Source organism: Antedon bifida, chromosome 3 (assembly GCF_963402885.1).
Source record: "Antedon bifida chromosome 3, ecAntBifi1.1, whole genome shotgun sequence".
Classification (NCBI taxonomy): Eukaryota; Metazoa; Echinodermata; class Crinoidea; order Comatulida; family Antedonidae; genus Antedon; species Antedon bifida.
In genome coordinates, this window is record NC_136228.1 from 26,800,583 (window position 1) to 26,826,783 (window position 26,201).

Genomic DNA, 26,201 nt, shown 5'->3' on the forward strand with positions numbered 1-26,201 from the left:
TAAAATAATCTGTTTAAACAGTACTAACCAATACAAAGTAATTATATTCCACCATTTTCCACCAAGGTGGAAAAAGTTATTAGTTTAATTAAATTTGTACAATAACGATTATATGAACAAATTCTATCTTATTCAACACTTTATATGTTTATTATTATCTTTTTTTAGTTCGTTCATCCTTTTTTTCTCGTTCGTTCTTATTTGTCACAGTATCATATCTGCTCAGATTGTAAAATAAATTCATGAATCAATGTCTTGTAGTAATTTGTTTAATTTATATTATATTATTATGTACACAATTATAATGAAATCAAATTTAATTCACAGATTTAAGATGTCGTGTGTTTAATATAAATATAAATTATTGTACAATATATATATTTGTTAAATATGATTATTTAGCACCAGGTTAAAAAAAACCAAACAGGCCAATCTCCACACCTATAGAGCAAGGATCAAGTTAAGCCACTTGAGATTAAAGGCATAGCTTTTGGTTACACACCCATATTGAAGTTCAAATAACAAAGTCTTTCGATGCCTTATTTCGGAAAGAATCAAAAGATAAAACAGAAACTACGGATATCGACAGCCAAACCCTATGCACTTAAGAATCAATTTCAGTTCCTTTTGAAAGTGAAAGATCCGGGATATAGCACTGTAAGATACTTTTACCGGAAATCGTTAACATCCTGACAAGCCCTTGATAGATTTTGTTTGTCAAGCCCAAAATAACTTTGCGAAATGTTTACTCTGCTACCATTATTCCTTATTTCTTAATTGAATATTCTGAAGTAAGTATCTGTATGTCGATTATGGCTGAACGGTTGATGTACGTTTTCTTGCTGTTAGCATTGGTACAACAAGCATTTTCAGGTAGGTCTAAATGTTCTTCAACAAATTATAACAAATATAATTGTTTACAAAATAAATGATTTTATAACGCAAACATATGTTTAGTATAGACAATCAAGCAATTCGTTTCGTTAAATACATTTAAACATAATTTATTTTATTTACCATAGGCCTATTACTACCATTTTACGCATTTTCCTTTGTTTTGATTCTTTACATTTTTAAATAACTTTTTGTTTGTTTTGGGTTTATTTTGTTGCTTAAATTGAAATATTTTGTTCTGGTTTAAGATAAGACAAGTGCAAATACTACTTACTGTTCCACATTATTTGCATTACGATAGTTATACCAAGATAGTGTAAGCCTCGACTCTAAATGAATAAGATAATTATAATATTAGATCTAGATTTGAAATTAATAAAAACATTGAATAAACCGTTTGTATGTTTTGTACTTTATAACAATATAATAATTTGGACAATACAGTCAGTTTAAAGTTTTTGGTACACTATCAAACTTTAAGTGACAAAACTTATTATGTGCCAATATATGAGCACGATAACACCATATCTCTACCATTAGGGCAAATCACTTTTTTTTTGTCAAATGGATCTTGACTTGAGAAACTACTGGGAACGCAGTATTAATGACGATTGTATAGCAAATGTTTCTTCTCAATAGTTTCCGTTTATTTGATAATTAATATTTTTCTTTAGCATGTAAACTTGAGGGAAATGCACCAGATAATGGTTATTTTCTAAATAAGTATGGCGAAAGGCGCACAGGAAAAGCCGTATCCTCTAAAGGTATTGTTATGATAGCGTGCGAAGATGGTTTCGAACTATCCGGTGCTGATGGACGTACGTGTGAAAAGGAAAACGACGGAAAGTTGAGATGGGGTGGCCTAATGTCAGTATGTATAGGTGAGTTACAATTTGAAAGGCATCAATACTATTCTATTGTGACGTCATTCATATGGCAACGTTACGATAAAGAACGGTATTTATGACAATGGTGATTGATGATTAAACTCAATTAAATAGGATAATGGTAAATAATTATAATCTATATATAAATTTACGTAAGAGCAAAATTCAGTAAATCGCGCGTTACTTCTAGAATGTTACTCGATGGTATATAAAGTTGATTCGTACTTTCGGTACTGATTTTAACCACCTGATGTAACCATTTTTACTAATTAAATTGAGTTAGATAATTAGTTATTGACAATTAAAACAAATTTAGGTTTAACGATTTTCCCCAAATGGGGGTGTTTTCCGATCGTGATATACACTGTCTAATGGATGTCCATCTTGAAAAATACCCGTATACATAATACGAGGATGTTTCACATTTACCTATCTCTACTCCAATATAACTATTTGGTTTAACACAAGTACCTGTTGGTAAATGTATGAACAAACCTAAAACCTTTAGATATAGTATTGCAATACTTGGACATTACTGTAAATACGTATTAACCATTTTTGGCCGCAATTAATTGAATCGCAATTTTTTAACTGTGAGTGTGGGTACTGTTAGATATATAAACACATAAATAAACTTATTACTGTGATTGTGTGTAGGCCATACTGTTAGATATATAAACGTATATACAAATAAAATTTGTCTAGTATTAATAATTATGCAAAAAAGATAATTATGATAATGATAAATTATCATGAAAATGGTGCATATATAAACATAATAGGTAGGTCTTAATTCATTTGTTATCGTCGGTAGATATAAACGAATGCAAAGTTGGAATTCTACTAGAAGATACACAATCTATAGTAGGAGATTCTTTCTCATTATCATTCTCGTCATCCGCCTCGGACGATCCCGAACCCAAACGAATTCCTGCTTGTCACACGAAAGCAAGGTGCACCAATCTCGTCGGATCTTACACTTGTGAGTGCAAGGAATGCTTCACTGGAGACGGAAAACATTGCACAGGTAGGCCTACACGTAAAGTATTGAATTGTTTCCTTTTTGTATTGTATATTGTTTTGATTTGTAGTATAATATATTTCTCCATTTATGGCGAGGTTTTTTCTGAATTGAATAATGTAACATCAATAATATCTTGACATCAATGTTTATTATTGTAATACTGGAACTGGCGAAAAAATGTTCGATCATCAGTGGGCCTCTTTACCCAAAACATACATAATTAAAAAATTTAATTACAAAATAACCCGTTCTTATTTGAAAGCCGTGTTATATTTAGCGGATTAACTTTTTTAACATGTATTTGGAGACACTTTTGATACAGTGGCACACACCGGTGTGGTTCACCCAAAATTAACAGAATACAATACAACATAATTTATAATAGTTACTATTAGTAATTATAACTATAATATATCAAACAATGAACCTAAACTTATCTTTAGTTGGTAGAGGTAATGTAGATGACATTTGGGATATAGATGTTATGGTTTGAAAAATACCTGCATAACCGTGTACATATCTAATGTAAATGGATATTTTTCTGATGAAAGTCACAGTATATGTGAAATTCCTCAGGGGTCTATACTAGGACCATTAATGTTTCTCCTCTACGGTAATATATTCTCTGTTTCTATGTATGCTGATGATACTATCAGATATGCCTACTACACTTCCAACAATATTAATAACCTTTCTGAAACAATAAATTCTGATTTATTATGTCTTAAAAGATGGCTCATATGCAACAAACTTAGCCAAAATGTTAAAAAATATAGTTATATGTTAATTAGAACGAGGCAGAAGTTAAGTAAGCTATCTTACCTACAAGTCAACATTAACATAGACGGAGAACCTCTTGTGTACATAAAATTGTGATATTAGATAATAATCTTTTTTGGTGCTCACAAATCGATAATGTAAAATCTTGAGTATTCCCACGTTGGTCGGGGCTGTTCAAATATAATTTAAAGTAAGACACTACCTCAAAATGTATTAAATAAATTCAATATTATAAACAATTACTATAATTAACTAATACAAAAACTAAAAACAAACTACACAAAATGTAGCTTATCATATAGACGTGCCAAGGTTTGGAATGGGCTAAGTGAATATATTAATACAAATAACATTGTCTGTGAGAAACTGCTAACATGTCACTTAATTCTAGTGTATTCCATGTAGTGTTATTCAATTTTGTAGTTAGTAAGTGTATCATTATCATCATCATCATCATCATCATCATCATTATTATTATTATTATTAGTATCATAAAACTTTCAAAGCTTAGTAAAAAATTGAAATGAAATTAGGTGAGTGACGACAGTGAATCTTAATTTTAAAGACAAAAAGGATGCTAAAACACATCACATATTCTGTTTCTCTACTTATTTCAGAATATAATGAACCATGTCCGGATCTGAACGAATCTTTAGAGCATGGCAAAATTGAAATAAAAGGTAATGGTAATTTGGAATACACATGTGACGAAAACTACAGAAGTACAAGTTACATCAGGACATGTGATTGTAATGGTAATTGGTTTCCTGATAACAAGCCTGTATTTTGTGGTAAGATTAATAATATCATGGAGGAATTAGTTTAAGGTATTATTTATTTATATATTTATTTATTTTATTTCCAAACCAATCTTATACAGTATAAAGCTTAACCAAAACATGTAGGCCTTGTAGGCCTATAATAGTATTGCTTTCTATGGGCCTACACTCTTTTACTTCTTTGCTATTAGATGAGCATGTGTAACTGCAAGGTCAAGTTACCATACAACAATTTAACACTATAAATTGGTACGACTTATATAAACATCTGTGTTGGAATTGTCTAACAAAACAAAATTAATAACAAAGTATATGATAACGGTTAATGTTTTATACACATAATATGTTATCATTGAAATTGAAATTTATTTATTGCAATCGTAACAGTAAAATACAGATTGCAATATTGCAGAGTTAGATACAAAAATATCAATTATCATTTACAATCAGTTTATCAAGTCATTTACACTTAAATTATTAGATAAAAATAATTTTAAAAAAAAACAAGATAAAGTTATAGGCCTACAGCTTTTAAAATTAAAAGATAACCCGCGATTAAAAAAGTTCCTTGAGTGTTCATGTTGTGATTACCAGTCAGCAAAAATACCGTGATTTCGAGCGGTTAGTGTACTGTTCACTTTAGGTACATTCAATTCTCGTTTACGTCGGAAATTATATGTATGTTCATTAGGTTTAGGTAACAGCGAATGAAGGCGGTAATTGCTCTGTTTTACCTTAGGATCATGGATTAAGGAATAGAAGGATGCATCAGTTTGAGATCAAAGTTTCCATGACTCTAACCGACAGAGCGCGGACCGCCCACAATGTTACAAAATAAACACAGTTTAATTAACCGTCGTTAACAACGAAACGGTCCCGTGCCTAATATATTGTTTACTGCACATGCTTAACAACCTTTAACTTTGTTGGCTATGCTTTCGCGCGCTCTTATCTTGGTGGCATGATTACTATTTTATATCTTTAGCGCTGTACCTGCTATGGCGACAAACACAACTTTATGCGACGAATTTAATTATAACTTTTCTGAATTCAAATTAAACGATCTCCCAGAACTATTACAAGATTATTAATAAGTGTAAATACAAGATTAAATACAAATTGTTTGTAAATTATAGTATCCTTTGGGTTTAAAAAACATTAATTTTTCCATGTTCGAAACCTGCCGCGATTGATCTACGCTAATATTTTTATGACCTTAAAGTAGATTTTCGCAGATTTTATTCGATTAGGACCGGTGATTGGATGTGATGTGGATGAAATAACCACTAGCTAATCAACAGGCACTACAATTTAAATATAATCACATCGATAATTAAGGAGATTTATGAAGAAACCACTGCTTAGCCATATAGGCCTATTAAAAAAACGTTTGTTGTACTTGACACCACAAGACACGGTAACAACATACGGTCAAATGCATAATTTAATATTCTATAGATTAACGCAATTTTTAATGACAGAAGGTGGCAGGCTAATATGATAATTCAAATATAAAAATTGCATATTTTATTAAAGATGTATTGTCCCTTGAAACACAAAAAATGAAGGTCAAAATATTCTAAATTTAAATTGGCCATATCAAAGTAATATTAAATGTATTCACTTTAAGTCGAAAATTCGAGCCAAAAACAAAAAGTTTACGTAATTAACAGGTAAATTAATTTGATTACATTTCGTCTGGAAAATCGTCGTGAGCGAAATAAACAAAGATTTCAAACAACGAGTATGCATTATGCATGATGTTAATTAAGATTGTTTACAACTCGTCACGGGTGAGAAGGTGTTTTCACACAGATCGCGAAAAAGTTTTATGATTATGCATACAGAGTAGCCAAACAAGCGCGTTGCATTATGAGATATGTTTTGATCGAAAACTTTGACTGGAAGTTATTTTTTGAACAAAAAAACGTCTGTATTTCAGTTAAATTATTTTTTTTTCGACTAATTTTCGGTGAAAGTTAATAACTATAATAATACTTCAAAATGACCCACTTTTTTCGAAATTTTTATTTTTTTATTTTTTTGGAATTAGTCAAAGGGACAATACATCTTTAATATTACCAACTACTTAAAATTACCGGTCGTAAGAAAGTGAACTTTTCGTAGTCCGATTGTGATGAAATTAAACAGAATTGTTCAGCAATATATAGTTGTTGCCAATTAATCATCAACGCAGACATGTCAATAGACTGCGCATACGATTTCTACATGGTGTTCTAACGGAACGTTTGTAAAACGTAATCGAAACGTTTGCATTTGAGTGTTTGTTTGATTGGCAGCAGTGCTTTAGTATAATAGGCATGCGCGTTAGAAATCGTTTGATGTCACCGTCGATACATATCATTCTATTCATTAATAGGATTGAAATGGTAGTATTATGGCAAAAGCACGTCGTTGGGTTTTCAGTAGATTCGAAAGATTAGTGGCTTGCGTATTTTATAACCGACCGTATAATGGTACAATAATAGGCTAATATACCAACGACTTACAGCAAAGACCACTTCGTCATAATTTCTTTAGAAAAAAAGGACAAGAATTGCGTTTCTTGACAATGCTATAGACCAAGGGAGATCGCTAACTCCAAATAATTCAGTCTCGTCAAAACATCGAATGATATATTACCGTTCGCGGCCAGAGGAGGATTAAATGAGGAGTCAAGGACAAAACAAAGGAAACAAAACATCGAAATGGATGGAAAATGTCATTTATTATTAAATGACGAAATAACTAAATATATACCGTAAAACTAATGTAATAATAACAAAGGGGGCAGCCACCTTATATAAGTAGATTATGGTATTGATATTACATCTAATACCTTACATTACGTGAAGGCTGCCCTGACATATAAAGTTATAGGTCTATACAGAATCGTAACTAACATATCGTAGAATTAATATACATAAACAAATTGAGATATAATTATTGACCTGTTGGTCCGAGGGAAGGCAAAAGGAAAAGAAATACAAAATTTCCCCTGAACGCCCATGGGACAAAAGTACACGACCTTCTCGAAGTTAAAAGCCATAACGGCACCCTTGGGACCATGCATGAACTCTCTCGACACAAACCCATCTTTCATTTGGTGAAAAATGTTCTTTTCTGTGTTAAGCTCTTTCATTAGAAGATGTTTTTGCTATGATTCTTTCTGAATGGTTGGGTTATCCATAAAGTGGGAGATCATTGGTCATGTCGTTAATCCTTAAGGGATACCACCGTTTGGAGATACCCATGAAGTTATCAACTTTAACGCGATGTGAATCTTTAGTTCAGTTTCTTCAACCTACTGTAGTAATAACTAAAGTATTCATCTTATTTTGACTTTTTAAAAATAAGCAAATATTACTCAGCACTGAGTAATAATTAGTATTGATTATGTGGCTAGACGTCATCGGATTCAGATTACAAATTACACCAGGACACACTTACTGATTAATTAACACATTCATAATGCGGTGATGAGCAAACCAGCCTAACTATTCATATTATCTCAATAAACTATTTGTAATATATACAAACAAAATTATGTCTCGTTTAGAGTTTCAGGGTTGCTCTGAACCTCCGAATATACAAAATGGAGGGATTATAGCCGACGAAAATATCCTGTATGGCAGCAGCATTTATTATACGTGCAATGAAGGGTTTCATTTAGCAGGTCCAGATAGACGAACATGCCTTGTATCCGGAGAGTTTTCATATTATGAACCAATTTGTAAGAGTAAGTATGACAATAATTACTGTATATCAAAATTCTGTAAAGGAAATGGCGTATTTTGGTGTGATTTATGATTAACTAAATATTGAAGTGTATGATAACACGAATACCGTAAATCGTTGAAGAGACTCTAGAGTGGGCTTCTTTTCAAGATTGCTTTTTCAAACTAAAGATGGTGCTTCTTTTTTTTAATGAATGCTGTAAATTGTTGTTGTTACTACAATAATATGATTTTGAGACATTCCCTGCCAATTTTTCATATTTCCCAACGAAGCAGACAAGAAAAAGATGAATTCTAAGTAGGCCTACTATTTGGAAAACAATAGCCTGTCAAATAAATACGTGAAGCTTGATTGTTGAGATAATTAGGGTGGTAAGGTAATTAATACATTATATATGCTAAACACGATAATACAAATTTGTATTCCTGACATTGACATTCAAATCTTGAAAAAAAAGGCCTATACTATCTTGAGAAGAAGCCCAGTGTGCGTGGTTTCAGGATGGGCTTCTTTTCAAGGTTTGTAATTATTGTAATGTGTATTATTTAACCTAATCTACAGTGTCTTTACGACATATTAATCCTGCATTCCTTTTCTTTTGCTTTTTGGTAAGATCAAATTATTTTATTTTCAGAAAACCCTACGTTCGTCGATGTAGCAAAAGATTTCAAGGACAGTTTTATAGATAAAGTTGGATCATATTCCAACACTAGTGCCGCTGGAGGAGCAATTGAAGGCCGCTTAGCAGCCAATGCGGTAGGCCTTGACATTGTCTTTGCATTCGATGCATCATCCTCTATCAGTTATACTGACTTCGAATACGGAGTGGAATTCGCGAAGCTTCTTGTTGACGAGTTTGGTGTCAGTTACGAAGAAGGTAAGTTTAAACAATTGTGACACATTTTACAAAAGTAGAAGAATAATACAAAGTTGGTTGCAACTACGACAACGATACAAGGAGATTGAATTCGAGTGTCGGTTCTGTTAGTCTTTTTTTATCTATCTTGTATTCAAATAACATTGTCGTTACAGAGGATCCAGTCCGCCTTTTATGACAGTGTCACGTGAGGTGGACATCAATAACTTTAAATTTAATTGTATATAGTTAATATGTATCTTTTTTTAGTATTTACGGTCATTAAAACAATATTGAAAAAAGTTAAGCGAGTTTTTAGGTGTTTAGTTTGGTAAGACTGTGAACTAAAGCGGACGCTTGTAGTTGGATTATTCGTTCTGTGTCTTCTGCACACACGTGAACCACTCACGAATTTTACGATATAAACAAAAGCTTCTCAGCGAGCTGGGGCCTGACGTAAAGTACCGCACTCAGTCAGCTAGTCCCACAATTTTAATTTGATTAGGCTCGGTGATTTGATGTGATGTAACCTACTAGCCAATCACCAAGCACTGCAATATTTAAAATAAAAAGATTAATAAAATACGATTTTGAATAGGACATTTTGTAGTTTTAATAAAGTTAATTCCTTTCATAGAAAAACAAAATAATTATGTTTTCATTCATAAAAAGACAAAATAAACTGTTCAATGTAAAATAAATGCTGGCATCCATATTTGTTTGATTTTATTTCAATTTTTTTAGGCAAATATGTTTTTAAAGATTTTTTTTGTTAAAGTAAAAATAACTATTATGTATGTATTATACATGGGTACGTTTTGTTGTAAAGACCAGTGCTTAAGATAGAACGTTCGATAACCGGTTTATCTAATCGCAGATGAAGTAATTCTGTTTCTTTAGTACATGGTAAGACTAGCTTATGAGCTACAAGTTTCAATAAATAAAAACACATACGTAAACAGTTCGACGCAGAAATGTTTTTGAAAATATAAAAAAAGAAAAAAAGAATCCTTATGATAAATACAAAATGTCATGTTATGTTGTAATTAGGGGGAACACGAATTGCTGCAGTGGTGTTTGCATCTGGTGCACGAGTGAAGTTTAATTTTAATCAGGAAGACGCAAATGAAATTCAGGAAGTAAAGGATAAAATAACAGAAATTCAAGTATGTTTTAATGTTTTATTTCCAATAACAAATCAAACGCAATTGCGCAAGAACAGTACAACAAGTATCTTAACATGATATTAACCACTGCTGATACTGATACGAATAAGTTGCAATTTAAAAGTGAACAATATTGTACAAGAGTACACATTGAATTAGGCACAACATTATATTAATATAGAATTGAATATTGCACTAATGACTTGAGTTTTTTACAACCAATTCTTTTCTATTATATGCAAGATAAATAAAAAGAACAGTACAACAAGTATCTTAACATGATATTAACCACTGCTGATACTGATACGAATAAGTTGCAATTTAAAAGTGAACAATATTGTACAAGAGTACACATTTAATTAGGCACAACATTATATTAATATAGAATTGAATATTGCACTAATGACTTGAGTTTTTTACAACCAATTCTTTTCTATTATATGCAAGATAAATAAAAATAAAAACTATATATATCGAATGTTGGTCGGTTTCTTACAAAAGCAAACTTACCTATACAACAATACAAAAGCAAATTTTGTGATTTGATATAATAAACCATAGGAAATCAATTGTAGTAGGCTACCAGTAGGTCGTAACTGGTACAAAGAGATCAGGATCTTCTATCTTTCTTGGAAAAGATTTGTCTGATCTGGGGGAAATGTAACATAATTAAATACATGTCTTTTTAGTACCACAAAGTGTACGGAACATATAGTAGACCCATTCGGTACCCAACAAAGTATTCCCTTAATATTGGTGTCCTCTGGTAGCGGTGTCCATAGTTTTAAACCTATAGGCCTATTGCCACACTTTTTTGGTGGGAAGTATTTCCTAAATAAATAAAAAGTAACGGTTTGGTGAAAAAACATTTTAAATGATTGAACGGTGTCGTAATCATTTCAGTAAACTAAACACATTTAGGCCTAAATGTAGCTTAAGAAAATGCAAGCAAAACATAACACAATAACACAGTGGCTTAATATCAACTGTAGGCGTTGTAAACACTCTCACTTTCATAATAATTAGATTTAAAAGAAGTAATTATGACAATGAAGCCTTCTTACAATATTTCTTTAATGATTTTAGCAAGAACTTGGCGGAGGAACATCTATGAGAGAAGCTTTTGAAACCATTTTCCAAGATGTGATACCTAAAATGAGGCCTGAAGCCAAGAGGGCACTATTTATGATGACAGATGGTGAATCAAACGATGGTAATCCTTCTGCTGCAGCAAAGCGACTTCGTGATTCGGAGGTTAACATTGCTTTAATATAATACATGTTTCCGCGCTTTTTATAAAACATACAAAAACAATCTACAGTAATCACTATAATTAGATAGAAGGCAGGATTCTATGTTCAATTACAGTGGTTGGCGTAAACAAATTTGCCAGATATTCTCTCATTTTATTTATTTGCCTACAGCACATATCAAGGTAGGTTATGCCTCAAATTACAAATTTGGTGAAAATATTATTTTTTTATTCAATTTTTGAACTTCTGTCCCAAACGCAAATTACAAAAAAACATTTTTGGAAAACATAATCTAGGAGAAGTAACTAATAAAACTAAAATTTAAAGCAGCCATAGAGTGCTATATCGTAATAGTATAATCGAGTTTGTAAAATGTATGTGATTATAATCATTGGTATAAATGTTCATTTAAAAAAAAATTATTCTTCAGGATGTAGAGATATTTGCAGTTGGCATTGGAGCACAAGTAGATCGAAATGAACTTAAATCCATAGCAAACACACCATATACATCGCACGTATTTCTTATAAAGTCATATTCTGATCTTCAGATATTGTCAGAGGTTATTTCAGAGAGGCGTGTGGGTGAGTTGAATATATACGGTGAACTTAGTACTAGAACTTGCGCTATTTTAAATCAGATTATACCAATATTCATCCCTATGTCTACATATTCTTTTCCTGCTGTTGATAAACTGATTTTTATTTTGCACATTTGTAGAATTTCTTTTGCACAATTAACGTCGAAATTTAGGGTGTGATTCTTGCGCATTGGCGGATTATGCATTTTTTACATTTATGGTTGCCATGTTTGCACAAATGTTGTTGTTTGAACATTTGAGGGCAAAATGTATGCACAAATGTGGTTGTTTGCAGAAATTTGACTTTGTTCACATTCACGGCTCAACAAGACTCCTGCCATAATCGGGAGAATTGGGAGCTCTACAATTCTGTCTTAACCTCTCCTCATCTACTCTCCTCCAATGCTAATAATATATTATTAATTTATTTGTTACGTAGATTTCAATCGATGTGGTGTGGCAATTGATATTGATATCAAGGAAGCCAAGGAAAAAGAAGCAATGCAGGAAAATTATGACGTTGAAATACCAAACAGTTGGCCGTGGGTAGCCTCCATAACCCGAAATTTTAAAAACACTGATGTATTTCGGCATATCTGTGGAGGAACGTTACTCTGTAACCAGTGGGTGTTAACGGCTGCTTCATGTGTTAACAGAAACAGTAAACCGTTACGAGTAAATGAGGTACACATATTTTTTCCAATTTATATTTGTTCATTTCTTTAAGCCAAACATTACATGAAATAATCAACACAATTGTAGTGCTGACTAGAGTAAAGAGAGATACTATCTACTACTTCCAGAAAAAATAAAAACAAATTACATACAACCAACAGTTATTGGATACAAATTAATTATTAGTCAATACGATAATCTAGGAATTTAGATTTACAATTAAATAAACTTAAAATAAATACGATTAATGCACTTAATCAATTGCCGATCTTCTCATTATTGTATTTTCTATACAGTGTCCGCAAGTTAATTGTAACAATGAATTCTTGTTACATAAACATCGATACAATCAGGCATCAACTAAATACTACAATTATAGCTAACTCTTCTGATCATTATAATATTATGTTTTTTTTTATTAGGAAACAATAATCTATACACAACTTATTACTAGAATGAATTCACTGCTTCTACATTTTGGAATGATCTTTCTGTAAACATTAGGAATGCTAAGAACCTCGTCGGTTTCAAATCTCTCTTTTAAATAATGTCTGCTTTTTATAAATGAATTCATTTAATTGCCGCTTGTTACTGTAATTAAGTTAAATTTTAATCTTAAAATTGGTAATTTCAACTGTATTTTATTGTAAATAAATTGTATTTTTAATTTTAATTAATAATTAATTATTAATTAAATTAATAAATTAGTAACTTCTTTTGATCTGTTTGCTAGATTAAGGTCACATTCGGGCAACACAATCGATCATCAGATTCCGAAATCGAGGTTCAGGAAATAGAAGTTGAAAAAATCATTTTGGCTGACGGTTTTGTTAGAGACAATTTTGACCGAGACTTGGCATTGATCAAACTGAAGACTCCAGTTATACTTGCTAGTTTTGTACGAACAGCATGTTTGGGAACAAGTAAGATTTTAAAACTACAATATTAATAATGGTCTATCGTAATAATATTCCTTAGACATATGCGTGAACCTATAGTGAATGTAGGATTAAGCCTACAGCTTGCTTATTGGCCTTTTTACGATTTTTAAACTGTTTATTTCTAATAGAGGACGATGTTATTCGAAGTGCATTTGAAGATTGTTACACGATAGGTTGGGGTGCAAATGATCTAGGTGATAAAGCCGACTACCCAGAGATCCCTCAACAATTACGGATGCCGGTTCTCCTTGATAACGACTGTGAAGATGCGCACAAAACTGAATTTAACGAAAATATTCTTTGTGCAGGTTACAGGTAACGATGTGTTGCGTTGCAATTTATACTTACTAGTCATAGTAATACGTTTAAAATTACTAATTAATAATATTTTTTTATTAAGGTTCCATTGTTAAAATATGTTTGAATAGATTTTGTATTATCATAATGATATATTTCAAAAGAAATAGTAATATCCGATTTTTAATTTAACAATAATAATGAAGTGACCATATTTGGACCGAAAATAGATTAAAAATACCTAGATATACTATTATTTTTCTTCTACACTTTTACATCTGCCCGCATGAGGGTAGTCATCCGTGCTATTTTATAAAAAAAATCGCGGATTGTTTATTCTTTGATGTTACTATGAGTGTGTTATTATATTTGTATACATTTATCATTTCCATATTTAAACCTTTTAGGTCCGAAGGAAACTCCGCATGCCTTGGAGACACTGGCGGTGCTTTGGTTTGTATTAGACATGATGAAACTTGGGCGGTAGTCGGTGTCGCTCTGCCCAGCAACCAGTGTGACAATAACGGAAAATATGGTCTATACACGAAGCCGGTGGGATTTACAGAATGGATAAACAGTATCACCGAAAACTGTTTGGAAAAACATCTAAATATATTTGATTAGTTTAAAACAATTTCATTTAAATAAGTAGTACTTTTATAACACAGGTTCAGAGTATTTTAATTAGTTAATGACAAATTAAAGCGCCAATAACATAATCGGGGAGGGGTGATTTGACTATTCATAATGTATTATTCTTCTTAACTAATAACTCCACACAAATTGTAGTTGCTGGTTTGTTGGCAAATATAATTTGTTTAACAAAGGACCACAACATTATATAATAGCCGGTAAAATATAAAGTGATGGTAAAGTTAATTATCAAGCCCTTTGATTGGTTTCAAGAAAAACAATAATATACTGTACAATTGCATACATAACATAACACGTTAAGTCCCAAATAATAAATAAAACACATACGTTTTCTTCTACTACAGTGCTTCGACCTTTTTATTTACTAAAAACTATACAACAGAATATTCACAATTTAAACCAATTTCAACAGTTATGGCGAGTATTATCGACATATTAGATCTAGCAAGTTATTTCATATTCGAAACATTACTTTTGACATTATTAATTAACATAATTAAAGAAGTAAAACATTTCACAATAACATAATTTAATTTGATTTATTTCTTTGACGTCAGCAAGGTTACGTGTTACTATGAATGTTAATGAAAGACAATTGATTTATATGAAAACATGAGGCTATTAGATGATGTTGGATACGTACCAATACGTGCATTTATGTTCAACTCTCACTAAGTTCTCGACGACATATTGTTCGTTTTCAATCAAGCAGTTTCGAACTTATATAAGTACAATGTATCCAGGTTTACTGTGAATTTTTAGGCCTGTACATTTGTAAGATCAAACATTTATCTTGCACAATATAATAATGATATGGTATAGTATGATCCCATGGCATGTTTCGTTGATTGGATAACATTTTGAAAATTTTGGTTAGACACAAACTGGTTTGAAAAATATCACAAAACATCACACACGTATAAAACCTTTTTCATTTATATACAGTTTAATTTATCTAACTAGAATAGCACCAATGTAAACGAGGAATAACGTGAACAGGAATAACACTAATGCAAACGAGAATTAATGTGTACTAGAATATCACCAATGTAAACGAGCATAAAGGCATACTAGAATAGCACCAATGTAAACGAGCATAAAGGCGTACTAGAATAGCACCAATGTAAACGAGAATTAATACATAGTAATACCAATGTAAACGAGCATAAAGGCGTACTAGAATAGCACTAATGTAAACGGGAATTAATACATAGTAATACCAATGTAAACGAGCATAAAGGCGTACTAGAATAGCACCAATGTAAACGAGCATAAAGGCGTACTAGAATAACACCAATGTAAACGAGAATTAATACATAGTAATACCAATGTAAACGAGCATAAAGGCGTACTAGAATAGCACCAATGTAAACGAGAATTAATACATAGTAATACCAATATAAACGAGCATAAAGGCGTACTAGAATAGCACCAATGTAAACGAGAATTAATACATAGTAATACCAATATAAACGAGCATAAAGGCGTACTAGAATAGCACCAATGTAAACGCGTAGTACTTAACGACTGAATATTTTCAAATACTTATACCTCGCATAGATGAAATAATCGTGTAAGTTACTAAACCATATCGAATACAACTTGTTTGTAGGTTGAAAGATAAGGTCTAAAAACAATATTATTTAAAAAAAATACAATTTCTATTATTATTAATTATAATAAACATGATCAAATAATAGTAATAATAATTATTTTTATGGTGATGATGATTACAAAATAATATTTTATTTAAAAAAATGTAAATGTAAGATAATATTAAAAACGAAATAATAAACAATAACGATATTATTGGATTAGTTAATATTAATATTACTAATAACAAAATGGCCATATCGACAATAACAGTATTGATACTAATAAATATACTTATAATACAATTAAAATAATGTAATAATATTAAGTAAGAATAATAACAGCAATAAGAAATATTGACCAAACATGTTTCAATACATTTATAGCATTTAGGTGGTTTTTCAAACATTTTTTTCGTTTTACAAAATTATATATCTTTCCTTTTATTTACTCATAATATAGCAATAATTAATTTATTAATTTTTAAAATTTATTTTAAAGTAGGCCTAAAGCTGTAATTTCAAAAAGGCAACAGTAAAAGTACCGTAAATTATAAAGTCAGCTGCAAGTGCTAAACAATAACTTTGTAATAACAAATAAAGATTTGCCAGGTAGGTTTTGAAACGAATTTCGCATTTATTTGGTATAATAAACATAATTTTAAAACAACATCAAATTTGTTGTATGTACATTTTGTTAATGTTTACACTTTTGGAATATAACTAAATAACAACACAAGAAACGTGGTTCATCATACGTATATTTTGTTTTTCATTTCATAGTTGACAACGTGCTTATGTTTAAATCTAAATACAATAACATAACATAAATTTTTTTTTGTAAAAACGGTAATTAAAAAACGTTCATGGTTTAACATAATTATAGTACAACTCTCACAATACTGGACACTCTGGGGCTGGCCTGATATGTCTGGTTTGATATTTTTGAATGTGTTTCTATTGGGTAACAAATTGGGGACCTGGTTGGTTAAAAGAGTTTCAGGTTTTCAGAGACTCCGGTATTGGGAGAGTTCACTATAATCGCATTATTTTCATTTGAATTTTGTACTTCACACAGTGCTTTTGAACGAGAAAATCTTTAATTTTATTTGTGTTCAAAGCCAGGTTTCTGTTGCCATAGGAAGACAATAACTTTTTGTTTAATGATTTGGTTCAGAGAATGAAAGATTTTAGTTGAAACAAGCATTGCCCAGTTCAACTTTGAACCCTGCTACCTGATTTCTCTCGTGAACTGATGGAATGGTGATGACATCAATTATTGGTAACATGTTTGGATCTTGACTCTGAAAAAGGAATTTCGTTGTCCGCCACCTCGTATCTTGATGCTTTATCAATAATAATAATAATAAAAAAGTTTGAATTTAATGACATAAAGTTATCTTTGGATGTGATCCAAACCACAATCTTCAGATCACTAGGCTGAAGTCACAGACCACCGTCAAACCCAATTTACTTGTTTTGTTGTTTTCTGTTTATCGTTTTAAGGCAGAAATCATCAATAATGCAGCATAATTATTTTCTATGCTATAGAAGAATAGATAGCTGACGGTCAGTCTATCTCAAAAACACTAATTAATGAGGTCGATGGGTTCCATAAGCTGACGTCACCATTCAGCCAAATTATTGACTTACAGCAAATCATTACTGCTGCAGCTAAAAAAAGTCCAAAGTTGGACATTTGTGACAGAAATGCGCCAACTAAGATAACCATATAAGGTTCGGTCTCTTAACTAATAATTTTGTATTCAATTAAATCAAAATATACGTACTTTACATTGATCATGTATAACTGTTGGTTTAAACTGGCCATCATGGCGGTATATACTTCCGTTCCATCCTTTGAACTTAATAGCGTTTACATATCTGCCGTCTGAACTTTCCCAGACAGACATGTTTCTACAGTGAATTGTAACTATTTGACTTCCTTCCGATGTCAACAAATGTAGAAAATTCAGCTGTGGTCGTGTTATTCCATAGATGTACTAAAGAAGTCACCATAAGTAAATAAAAAACAAACACATTTCAGCCAGCACATTTAAACTTCATCTTTGAATGCTATTTAGTCAGCTAAATTTAAAATAAATGTATGCTTGCATGGCTTTACTTAATTGATAATAAATTTGTCTTGGTCAAATTGCACAATCTTTAAAATAGTTTAAAGCTAATTATATCATCAGTACATATATATCAAGGCCACCACCCCAATAGAACATCATTTTGAATAAACTCCCCCACCACTCGAATAACCTCCCTAGGACCATTATTAATTTCACACATTTCTATTTTCAGTAGAATTCATTGATTGACATGATCATTTTGATACACTTTTGACTGTATTTAATCACTTCTTGATATTAATTGAATGGTATGTCTTCATATCTAGCGGGTATTTATTCGATTATACATGTTAAACATATTATATCCATAAATAAACGCTTTCCTCAAATAAATGCTTCCATCGAATAAACTCCCCCTTAGTATTAAGTTATTTTTTTCTCCTATGTGGTTAAGGCAGAAATTATGAATAATTTATGACCCACATTATGACATTATAGGGCTCGCTATATATTAACATGGACAGAGATCCAGTACCTTGTGTCAACAGGTTTTGCCATGCCAAACAGTTGGTCGAGAAAGTATAGGCTTCAGACTAAGGGTCTTGCATCTTGGGTTCAATGCCCATTAAAATCATCCATGTTTTTTCAATAGTTGAGAGAGTTATGTTATATTTAGAAAGTAGATCAGCTATCTTGTCATTAATTTTTTATCATTGAAAATAATAAGGGTCATGAATTATTCATTATTTCTGCCGTAACCGAGCAAAAACAATATTGCGCTCGGGCCGTATATTTGAATAAATACGGTATTTAGAAAAACAGTTAACTTTACGATGATTGAATAATATTACGTAAAATGTCAATAGTATATTTATCATAATGGTTTTATTACAGTTTTTCTATATAAAGACCGGTTTTGGATTTTCTCAGTAAGCTGTAAGTAAGTAAGATGTAATAATAATAATAATCACTCACCCTACTCGGATCACTTGGAATAAGACACGATTCACCATTATTTGTAAAATTACAATACACTTCTACTGCATCAGTAGGACAACCAAGGTTAGGATCGATCCAGTAACGTCCTACAAAAAGTATTATGCTAAATAATTTAAATAATACCACCACCATCAACTTTTAATTTGCGATAAGCTTCTGTATAACATAGGAACTAGTTCGGAATCTGTGTGCACGCGGGGACACACATCCTAACACAATTTCATCGACACACAGCTTTGGCGGATACCGAGTCCAGGCGAAGACAACATAATATATGCGTAGGTCGTTAAGTCAAGTGAAAAATAATAGAATAAAAATGTTTATTTGCATAGTATTAGTGTTGCATTTTGTTGAAAAACCTTTTGCAATTATTATTTAAGAGCTGATTTTCATCTATTTAATTAAATTTGTATTTAAATGGGGTTCTTTCTTTTATAAGCATTTGCTTCTATAATTTTCCCCTTTTTTTTGTTTAAATCAGTATTTTGTTATCGTCATATCGTACAAAGAAAATAAACGAATTTGTCATTGTCATTATCATAAGTCTACCACAACCATCAGTAGGGGATTTTCGACAACGACCGACGACCAAGCTACTCCATGTTAGTTTATTGTACACATGCGGGAATGTTGGGACGTGTGTCCTTGCTTCTCACCTCTAAAAGAAGCTATTCTGTTTGGAACTAATCACAAAGTAAAGCAATGAGTAACAAGGCCAACAGCCATTAAGTCGCGTGCTACAATGCATAGTGATACCGGACCGACAGACAGACCGACAGACCGACATAGTGAACTATACTGACATTAAAAATGTTGAAATGTTTAAAAACATTTATATTTTTTTAATTTACACGTGCGTAGCCTGTCACTTTTGACGTGCTCGTATAACGTAATTTCGAGTTAAGTAAGTCAAGAAAACAGAAATCGGGCAAAAAGAGTGCGCAATAACATTTAACGCGCAGTCATGGCAATTTTGTAAACGCTTAAAATTGCCTGAAACGTACTCTTATTTCATCGAAAATAAATTTTGAAAATTTTAAGCGCGCGTACGCATGCGTTACATGCGCTACGCACGTAATTGTATTGCCATATGATGATTTATGCCCTGAAATTTATGAGTACCAAATTTTATTTAATTGTGATTCATGGTTGTGAAGATATGATTACAAACGTGATTTCGTTAAATCGTGCGTAGACCGCGTAATTTTTTATTGCGCACCGTGAAAACATAACCACATCGATTCCTGGCCATAAGGAATATTCTGTGAAAAATTGACTTAGCTAGATTAAACTGATATCAAGATAAGTTCAGAAAGCGATAAAACGCATAGTGATACCGGACCGACAGACAGACAGACAGACAGACCGACAGACCGACCAACCGACCGACATAGTGAACTATAGAGTCGCGTCCACGCGACTAAAAAGTGAATGAGTTTTCGATCAGTTGTAATGGAGTTTTAATTAATGAATCGGCTTGTTTAAATTACCTGGATCTATCACTTGACCAGTCGTTAACAAGTGAAAATGTTGCTAATACAGGAAAAAAAAAATGGTACCAGACAAAAGTTGTTATATAGACAGGCATCATTCCCTAATGAAAACGCCAGAAACTGCTTTGTTCTGCTCTTATTCAACATAATTGATTAATAAACAGTAATTGATTACGTATGTTCATCTTGGTATTTTGTAATCACAATAAAAAGTAAAAGAAAATTACAAGTAATGGAGAATAACATAGTTCGTTATATTTTAAACGAAGGGCCTATATAGTTTTAATGTATTGTATTGATATTTTTAATGTTTTATATATTGTATGTGTTTTTAAGCATCAAGGAAAACCAATTTCATGTTCGCCTTGTTGTGTTCATGACAATAAAGATTTATCTTATCGTATCTTATCTTATCTTAACCCATGTTGGACAAAAAGAGTTAGACAATTTAAGACTTTCGAATGTTAAATCAAATTAAATACTGTACTTAAATCTGCCCCATCGTATTTGAACGCCAACTTTAAACTAGAATCACAGTACAAATTTTATCCCACCAATAACGTCAAAAACTATCGACGGACGTTTTATGCCACAGCCATTAGGTGAATGGAATAAACTTCCTAGCGTGATAAAACAAGGCCATATACATGGCTGCAGTCGCGTGCTAAAATTTGAGTTAGTGTTTACCGACCGACCAACCAACCGACCGACCATCCGACCGACATAGTGAGCTGTAGAGTCGCGTTGCACGCGACTATAAATAACTCAGTATCGCTGCCTTCAGAAAACTAGTTAAAGACCACTTATAGTCGCAGAGAAAAACTGAATGAATTTAATTCTTTTTAAATCTCTAGTGTAGGCTTAATTAGTATTATTTTATTTCAGGACCCCAACAGAAATAAACCTGTGTAATTGGTTTTATCCTGGTCAAAATCAATTTTAATACTTTTACATTTTTACGACACTTTTTTAACGCTTATTAGGGCCTACTTCTCTGTTTTACCTTTATCAAGGTTTTAAATGTAATTTTTACAATTTTTAGTGTTTTACTCTTTTAACACTTGTTATACGAATTTTACATTTTTCGCGCCACGGCTCTAGCCAGCTATGTCCCAGGAGGACATATTCATTAATAAGCTGTTTCATAGTGACAGTTTTGCGAATTTGTAAACGTCTGGGAAAAGAGAGTCTATGAGGGCTCACGGTTGAACGATTTTGGATTCTCGCCCTTTGATTGGTTGACGCGAATCTACAGACTGGGAAGAATTTCTCACTTGTATACCACCGTGAAGTCACGTTGTCTCTAGAGGTATTCAGTTGCATGCCTACAGTACAGGTTGAGGTCATACACAAACAGGCTACAGCACATTGAAGTTCAAAATTGACCATTTTTAAATGCCATTTTTGAATTAGTAGATTAATATTTGTTGGCAAATAATACATTGTTGGAAAGGTACACATGTCTTCTTTCAAATGCTGTGTATACAATTAACTAGTGAAAAATGGGCATGTGATTCATAATTAAAGAACTATCTGTGATTTGTATGTATTTCTGCGGTTAAAGGACATCTTTTTAATAATTAATCATAAATTAATCAAAAGAAGAGTTATTTATGTTAAAATGTCGAGTCGTTTTTTGTAAGAAATATTTCTTGTTTACTCTATTTTTGATTTTTATACTTTTTAAAATATTTTGAATTGTATATAATAATATCTTGTATTTGTATTGAAATTTGTGATTGAATGAATAAATAAAAAAATAAACTGTAGGATTGGTGGTTTCTAGGTACAGGCGAAGACCGACGACAAATCGATTGACTAGGTTGGTCGTCGCAAAAAGAAAGCTCCCCCTTATACCACCGTCATCGTATTAGAACTGCGATCACAATTATTTAATTATATTGGATAAGACAAAATGATAATTTAGGACGTATCGTAACAATTACAACCACTAAAATTGGATGAAGAGCGCTAGAAAGGTTAGCGACATAATTACATGTCTTAAATAATTGTGTAAACGGTATCATCAAACTACAGAACTGTATATTACAGGGATTTTTTCAGTTATAACATGTGCATTTTTTTATATTTGTTTCTTTGGAGACTCCCGTGACTTTCGGGAGAATTGAGACCTCTGCACACTATTATGGGATGCGGTGACATTTATATCAAATCAAATTTGAGTTAATTATAATACTTGCCATTTTTTAGATAGTCATGGCAGTCTAAAATATCTTTGCAGCTTCTGGCTGGAATATCGCGTGTACCCAGTGGATAACGAACACCCTCTATGTACTTGGCTACATATCGTAACATATAGAAAACATCTGTATCCTAAAGAAAATGACATGAATAAGAGAAACAATAGTTATAAATATCCTCTTTATACACAAACACATTTATTTGTCTGTATTATTTTAAAATTATCACCGTATGACTTTTATAAAACTAATGGATGTAAATTTAGTGTCATAACTTTATTTAGTAGGAGTTTGCAACGTTAATAAGGTTAATAAGATTAAGAAACGATAGGCGGCAAACAAGTACAAAATGTAAAGACATGAACAAAATCATGAATCGAATTAACCCTGTGACCCTTCATCCAGTAGAGTTGGTGAACATCATCCCAAAATACGCCGAACTCGGAGGCACAAAACAAATCCAAACTACGCGAGTCTTTTCAAAATAGGTCAATAATCTTTCAAAATACGTCAACGTTAAGGCACTATCAATGTATTATCCCGGGTTACATAAATAACCATATTTAAATATAAACATTATAATTTATATAAACAAATGTATGAAAATGAAAAAAAAAAAAGGTGGAAGTTATTAAGATTGTTTTGGAATGTGGAGTTTTGCTTTATATCAATACAAAGACAAAGTTATAATAATATAATATAATAATTATAATTAAAACAACTTACACCGGGTCCATTTCTGTTTGGAATTGTAAAAAGATGATCAAATATCTGAGCTATTGCAGCAGCATCACTAAGATAAGTTGCTGTTGCCTGTAATTAAACAAGAAAAGACAGTTATAATAAAGTTATTTGAATACAAAATACAAAAACTCTTTGATTGGTAGGCTACTATAGACAGTACATGTCATTTACAGACAAACAATATGCTGGACTGTAATTATAAATAATAGCCCAATTCTACTACTCTATCTAGAATTCATCAATATCATAGAAAAATACACGATTTCGCAAGTATCGCCTAGTACCATCAGAGAAGAGCGAGTGTAATTACACTCTTCCTATCATAGACCATAACCTAGCCCACAACCTACATGATGCAGGCAACACATGTGATACACATGTGATGCTGTATTACTAAATATTCCCAGGATAATGGGCAAATATTCGGGTAAAATAATGATCTGACATGGAAATGAATATAACAAATGATATTACAAACTTACCGGTAAACCTGGTGCTCCCTGCAAATAAATAAAATAAACATTATTTTACATATACAACTAATTCAATAAAACTTAATACATTTCGAATACATACAATATATATTATGTAGAAGGGAAGATAAACGGATGTCTGTATCAAGTAGACTATTCCGAACATCGGATGGGACAACTGTTACTCTTTAAAAACTCTACTACTAGTGAGTTTATTTGCGGTGTTTATCCACATATCAAAAATACATACAAATGAAATTATTTAACAAAGAATATTAGTTATAAAATAAAATAATCTTACCATTGGTCCTCTCTCTCCCTAAAAACATAGAAATAAAAATGAAATTAGATTATGAGAAGTAGTGGTTTTTATTGTTTGTTAGAATTACCTATATTTCATATTTTAATAGTAAAACAGGAAATTGTATAGGCTTCCTCAATTTGAAATATCTAGTACAGTATTTGGTAATTAACGTTATTGCTGTAATCTCTTGTGTGTAATTTACGAATCATGTCATTAAAATATCTTGTATTTTTGTTTGTAAAATCATAGATATCGAGATGTTGAACGAATCGATGCGGCGTAGACTGGTTTGGGCATTAGGCTCGAGGTGCACATCTCAGGAAGATGGAAATCAAGTTTCAAAGAGAAGTTTTTACTGGTTCGACAGGATTTACGGCAGATTTTTCGGTCCCTTGTTCTAAAACTGTTTTTAAACAAGTTTCGAAAAGTTTTGTTTTCAAGTGGTGGAACTATTTTTACCTCGGCGTGAGGTTGCATGTGTACCTTGTGCACCTCCTAACCTAAGCATTTTGTATCCATTTATTTACAAATAATGTGGGCATATACTTACTGGAAACCCATGTTCAGCCTGTAAAAGACAATAATAAATACGCAATTAACAACCGGTCATGACGTAAATAATATAACATGAAAATATTTGCATTGTATTTTTATTTATTGCGGAAACGCTTTATTGCAAACAAAATTAAAAAAACTAATTTGAATATGTCGTTCTTTAAACGGTTAAAACCCCACACATTTTGTCTGCAATTATAACAATTTTCAATTACTATATTTGATAAAACGGTAAAAATAACTATACACCTTTCTAAAATCTAAAGGATTGCGTAGAATATTTTTATCAATTTACCATTAAACAATACTCACCCTATCTCCACGTGGCCCCTATAATGAAAAAAAGGGCAAATATGTTTAATTTAAATAATTGAAAGCAAGATAAAGAAGTTTAATTGCATTAATTTTAAACAGTATTTTCGCTTCATATAATTTGCAAACTTTCTTCAATTTATATTATTAGTTTAAGTTTAACTACTACGGTATTATTTTATTACTTATTCAAATCATCAACGTTACCTGAAACAATTTAGTTATTACAGATACGGTATTTGAAATGAAATTATACATACAGTTTTAGTTTAGAAAACTAAATATATTACACGCAGCTTTTATGGTGTGTTAGCTTGAACAATTGGTGTAAAAAATATGATTTGAAAAAAGCTTGCCTTGGGTCCTCTTATTCCAACTGGTCCCGGAATACCAGGGTGACCCTCTAACCCTGCTTCACCTGGAGGACCCTGTAAATAAATAACGCATTACACAAATTGTAGGATGTATTCTTGTGATCAAACAACGAAGAATTTCATATTTATAATAATTTAATCAGCAGGAAAATAATGATCAATTAACTGAGAGATTAATAAAGTAAGACGATGGCCTAACAAATCAAACGTACCTCTTCTCCACGTAATCCAACGTGGCCATAAGGACCCCGTCTTCCTCTCTCGCCCTTTATGCCCTGTTAATTGAAAATTGAATATCATTTTCTTTACAAATTTAATTCAAAACACTCATATAATATGTTAATTGAATTGTTGAGAAAAATAGGAAAAATAGTTTTTGTGATGCAAGTCAAATCATTTGCAAATTAAGTTTTAAAATTATAAAATTACATCATAAACATTAAGAACACTCCATGATAGACATAGATAAATTAGCGCACTCAACGGTTTATTATGATTTGTACCCAATTCAGTGCACGACTGTTTTCCTTGATTGACTTGGATTTAAAACCA

The 26,201-nt window shown here is 31.6% G+C and overlaps 2 protein-coding genes across 5 annotated transcripts in view; one reads left to right on the forward strand and one right to left on the reverse strand.

The window, feature by feature from the left end:
• The first annotated feature begins 738 nt into the window (after window positions 1-738).
• Window positions 739-26,127, forward strand: LOC144836869 (uncharacterized). 4 transcript variants are annotated; one of them, XR_013611401.1, is made up of 14 exons: window positions 739-873; window positions 1,569-1,775; window positions 2,596-2,808; window positions 4,203-4,376; window positions 7,924-8,103; window positions 8,737-8,979; window positions 10,009-10,124; window positions 11,211-11,378; window positions 11,808-11,961; window positions 12,397-12,641; window positions 13,366-13,555; window positions 13,702-13,888; window positions 14,278-14,557; window positions 26,115-26,127. XR_013611401.1 is itself a non-coding variant. In XM_078691777.1 (13 exons), exons 1-13 carry the CDS (start codon window positions 804-806, stop codon window positions 14,492-14,494), a joined length of 2,364 nt encoding a protein of 787 aa, XP_078547903.1. In that variant the 5' UTR covers window positions 739-803; the 3' UTR covers window positions 14,495-16,043. The 4 variants fall into 4 exon arrangements, 1 of the variants encoding a protein (XP_078547903.1); XR_013611399.1 differs by lacking the exon at window positions 26,115-26,127 and adding an exon at window positions 15,627-16,043 and having other exon boundaries at window positions 14,278-15,552; XR_013611400.1 differs by lacking the exon at window positions 26,115-26,127 and adding an exon at window positions 15,871-16,043 and having other exon boundaries at window positions 14,278-15,552.
• The window catches only part of LOC144838337 (uncharacterized), a 48,652-nt gene continuing 38,918 nt past the window's right edge, over window positions 16,468-26,201 (reverse strand). The window contains exons 47-57 of the mRNA XM_078693676.1: window positions 25,862-25,924; window positions 25,632-25,703; window positions 25,276-25,293; window positions 24,959-24,976; window positions 24,406-24,423; window positions 24,114-24,131; window positions 23,614-23,700; window positions 22,888-23,020; window positions 19,170-19,279; window positions 17,907-18,119; window positions 16,468-17,462 (exon numbers count right to left, since the gene is read on the reverse strand). Coding sequence (XP_078549802.1) covers window positions 17,307-17,462; window positions 17,907-18,119; window positions 19,170-19,279; window positions 22,888-23,020; window positions 23,614-23,700; window positions 24,114-24,131; window positions 24,406-24,423; window positions 24,959-24,976; window positions 25,276-25,293; window positions 25,632-25,703; window positions 25,862-25,924 — 906 coding nt within the window. The 3' untranslated portion in view covers window positions 16,468-17,306. The remainder of the gene's footprint in view (window positions 17,463-17,906; window positions 18,120-19,169; window positions 19,280-22,887; window positions 23,021-23,613; window positions 23,701-24,113; window positions 24,132-24,405; window positions 24,424-24,958; window positions 24,977-25,275; window positions 25,294-25,631; window positions 25,704-25,861; window positions 25,925-26,201) is intronic.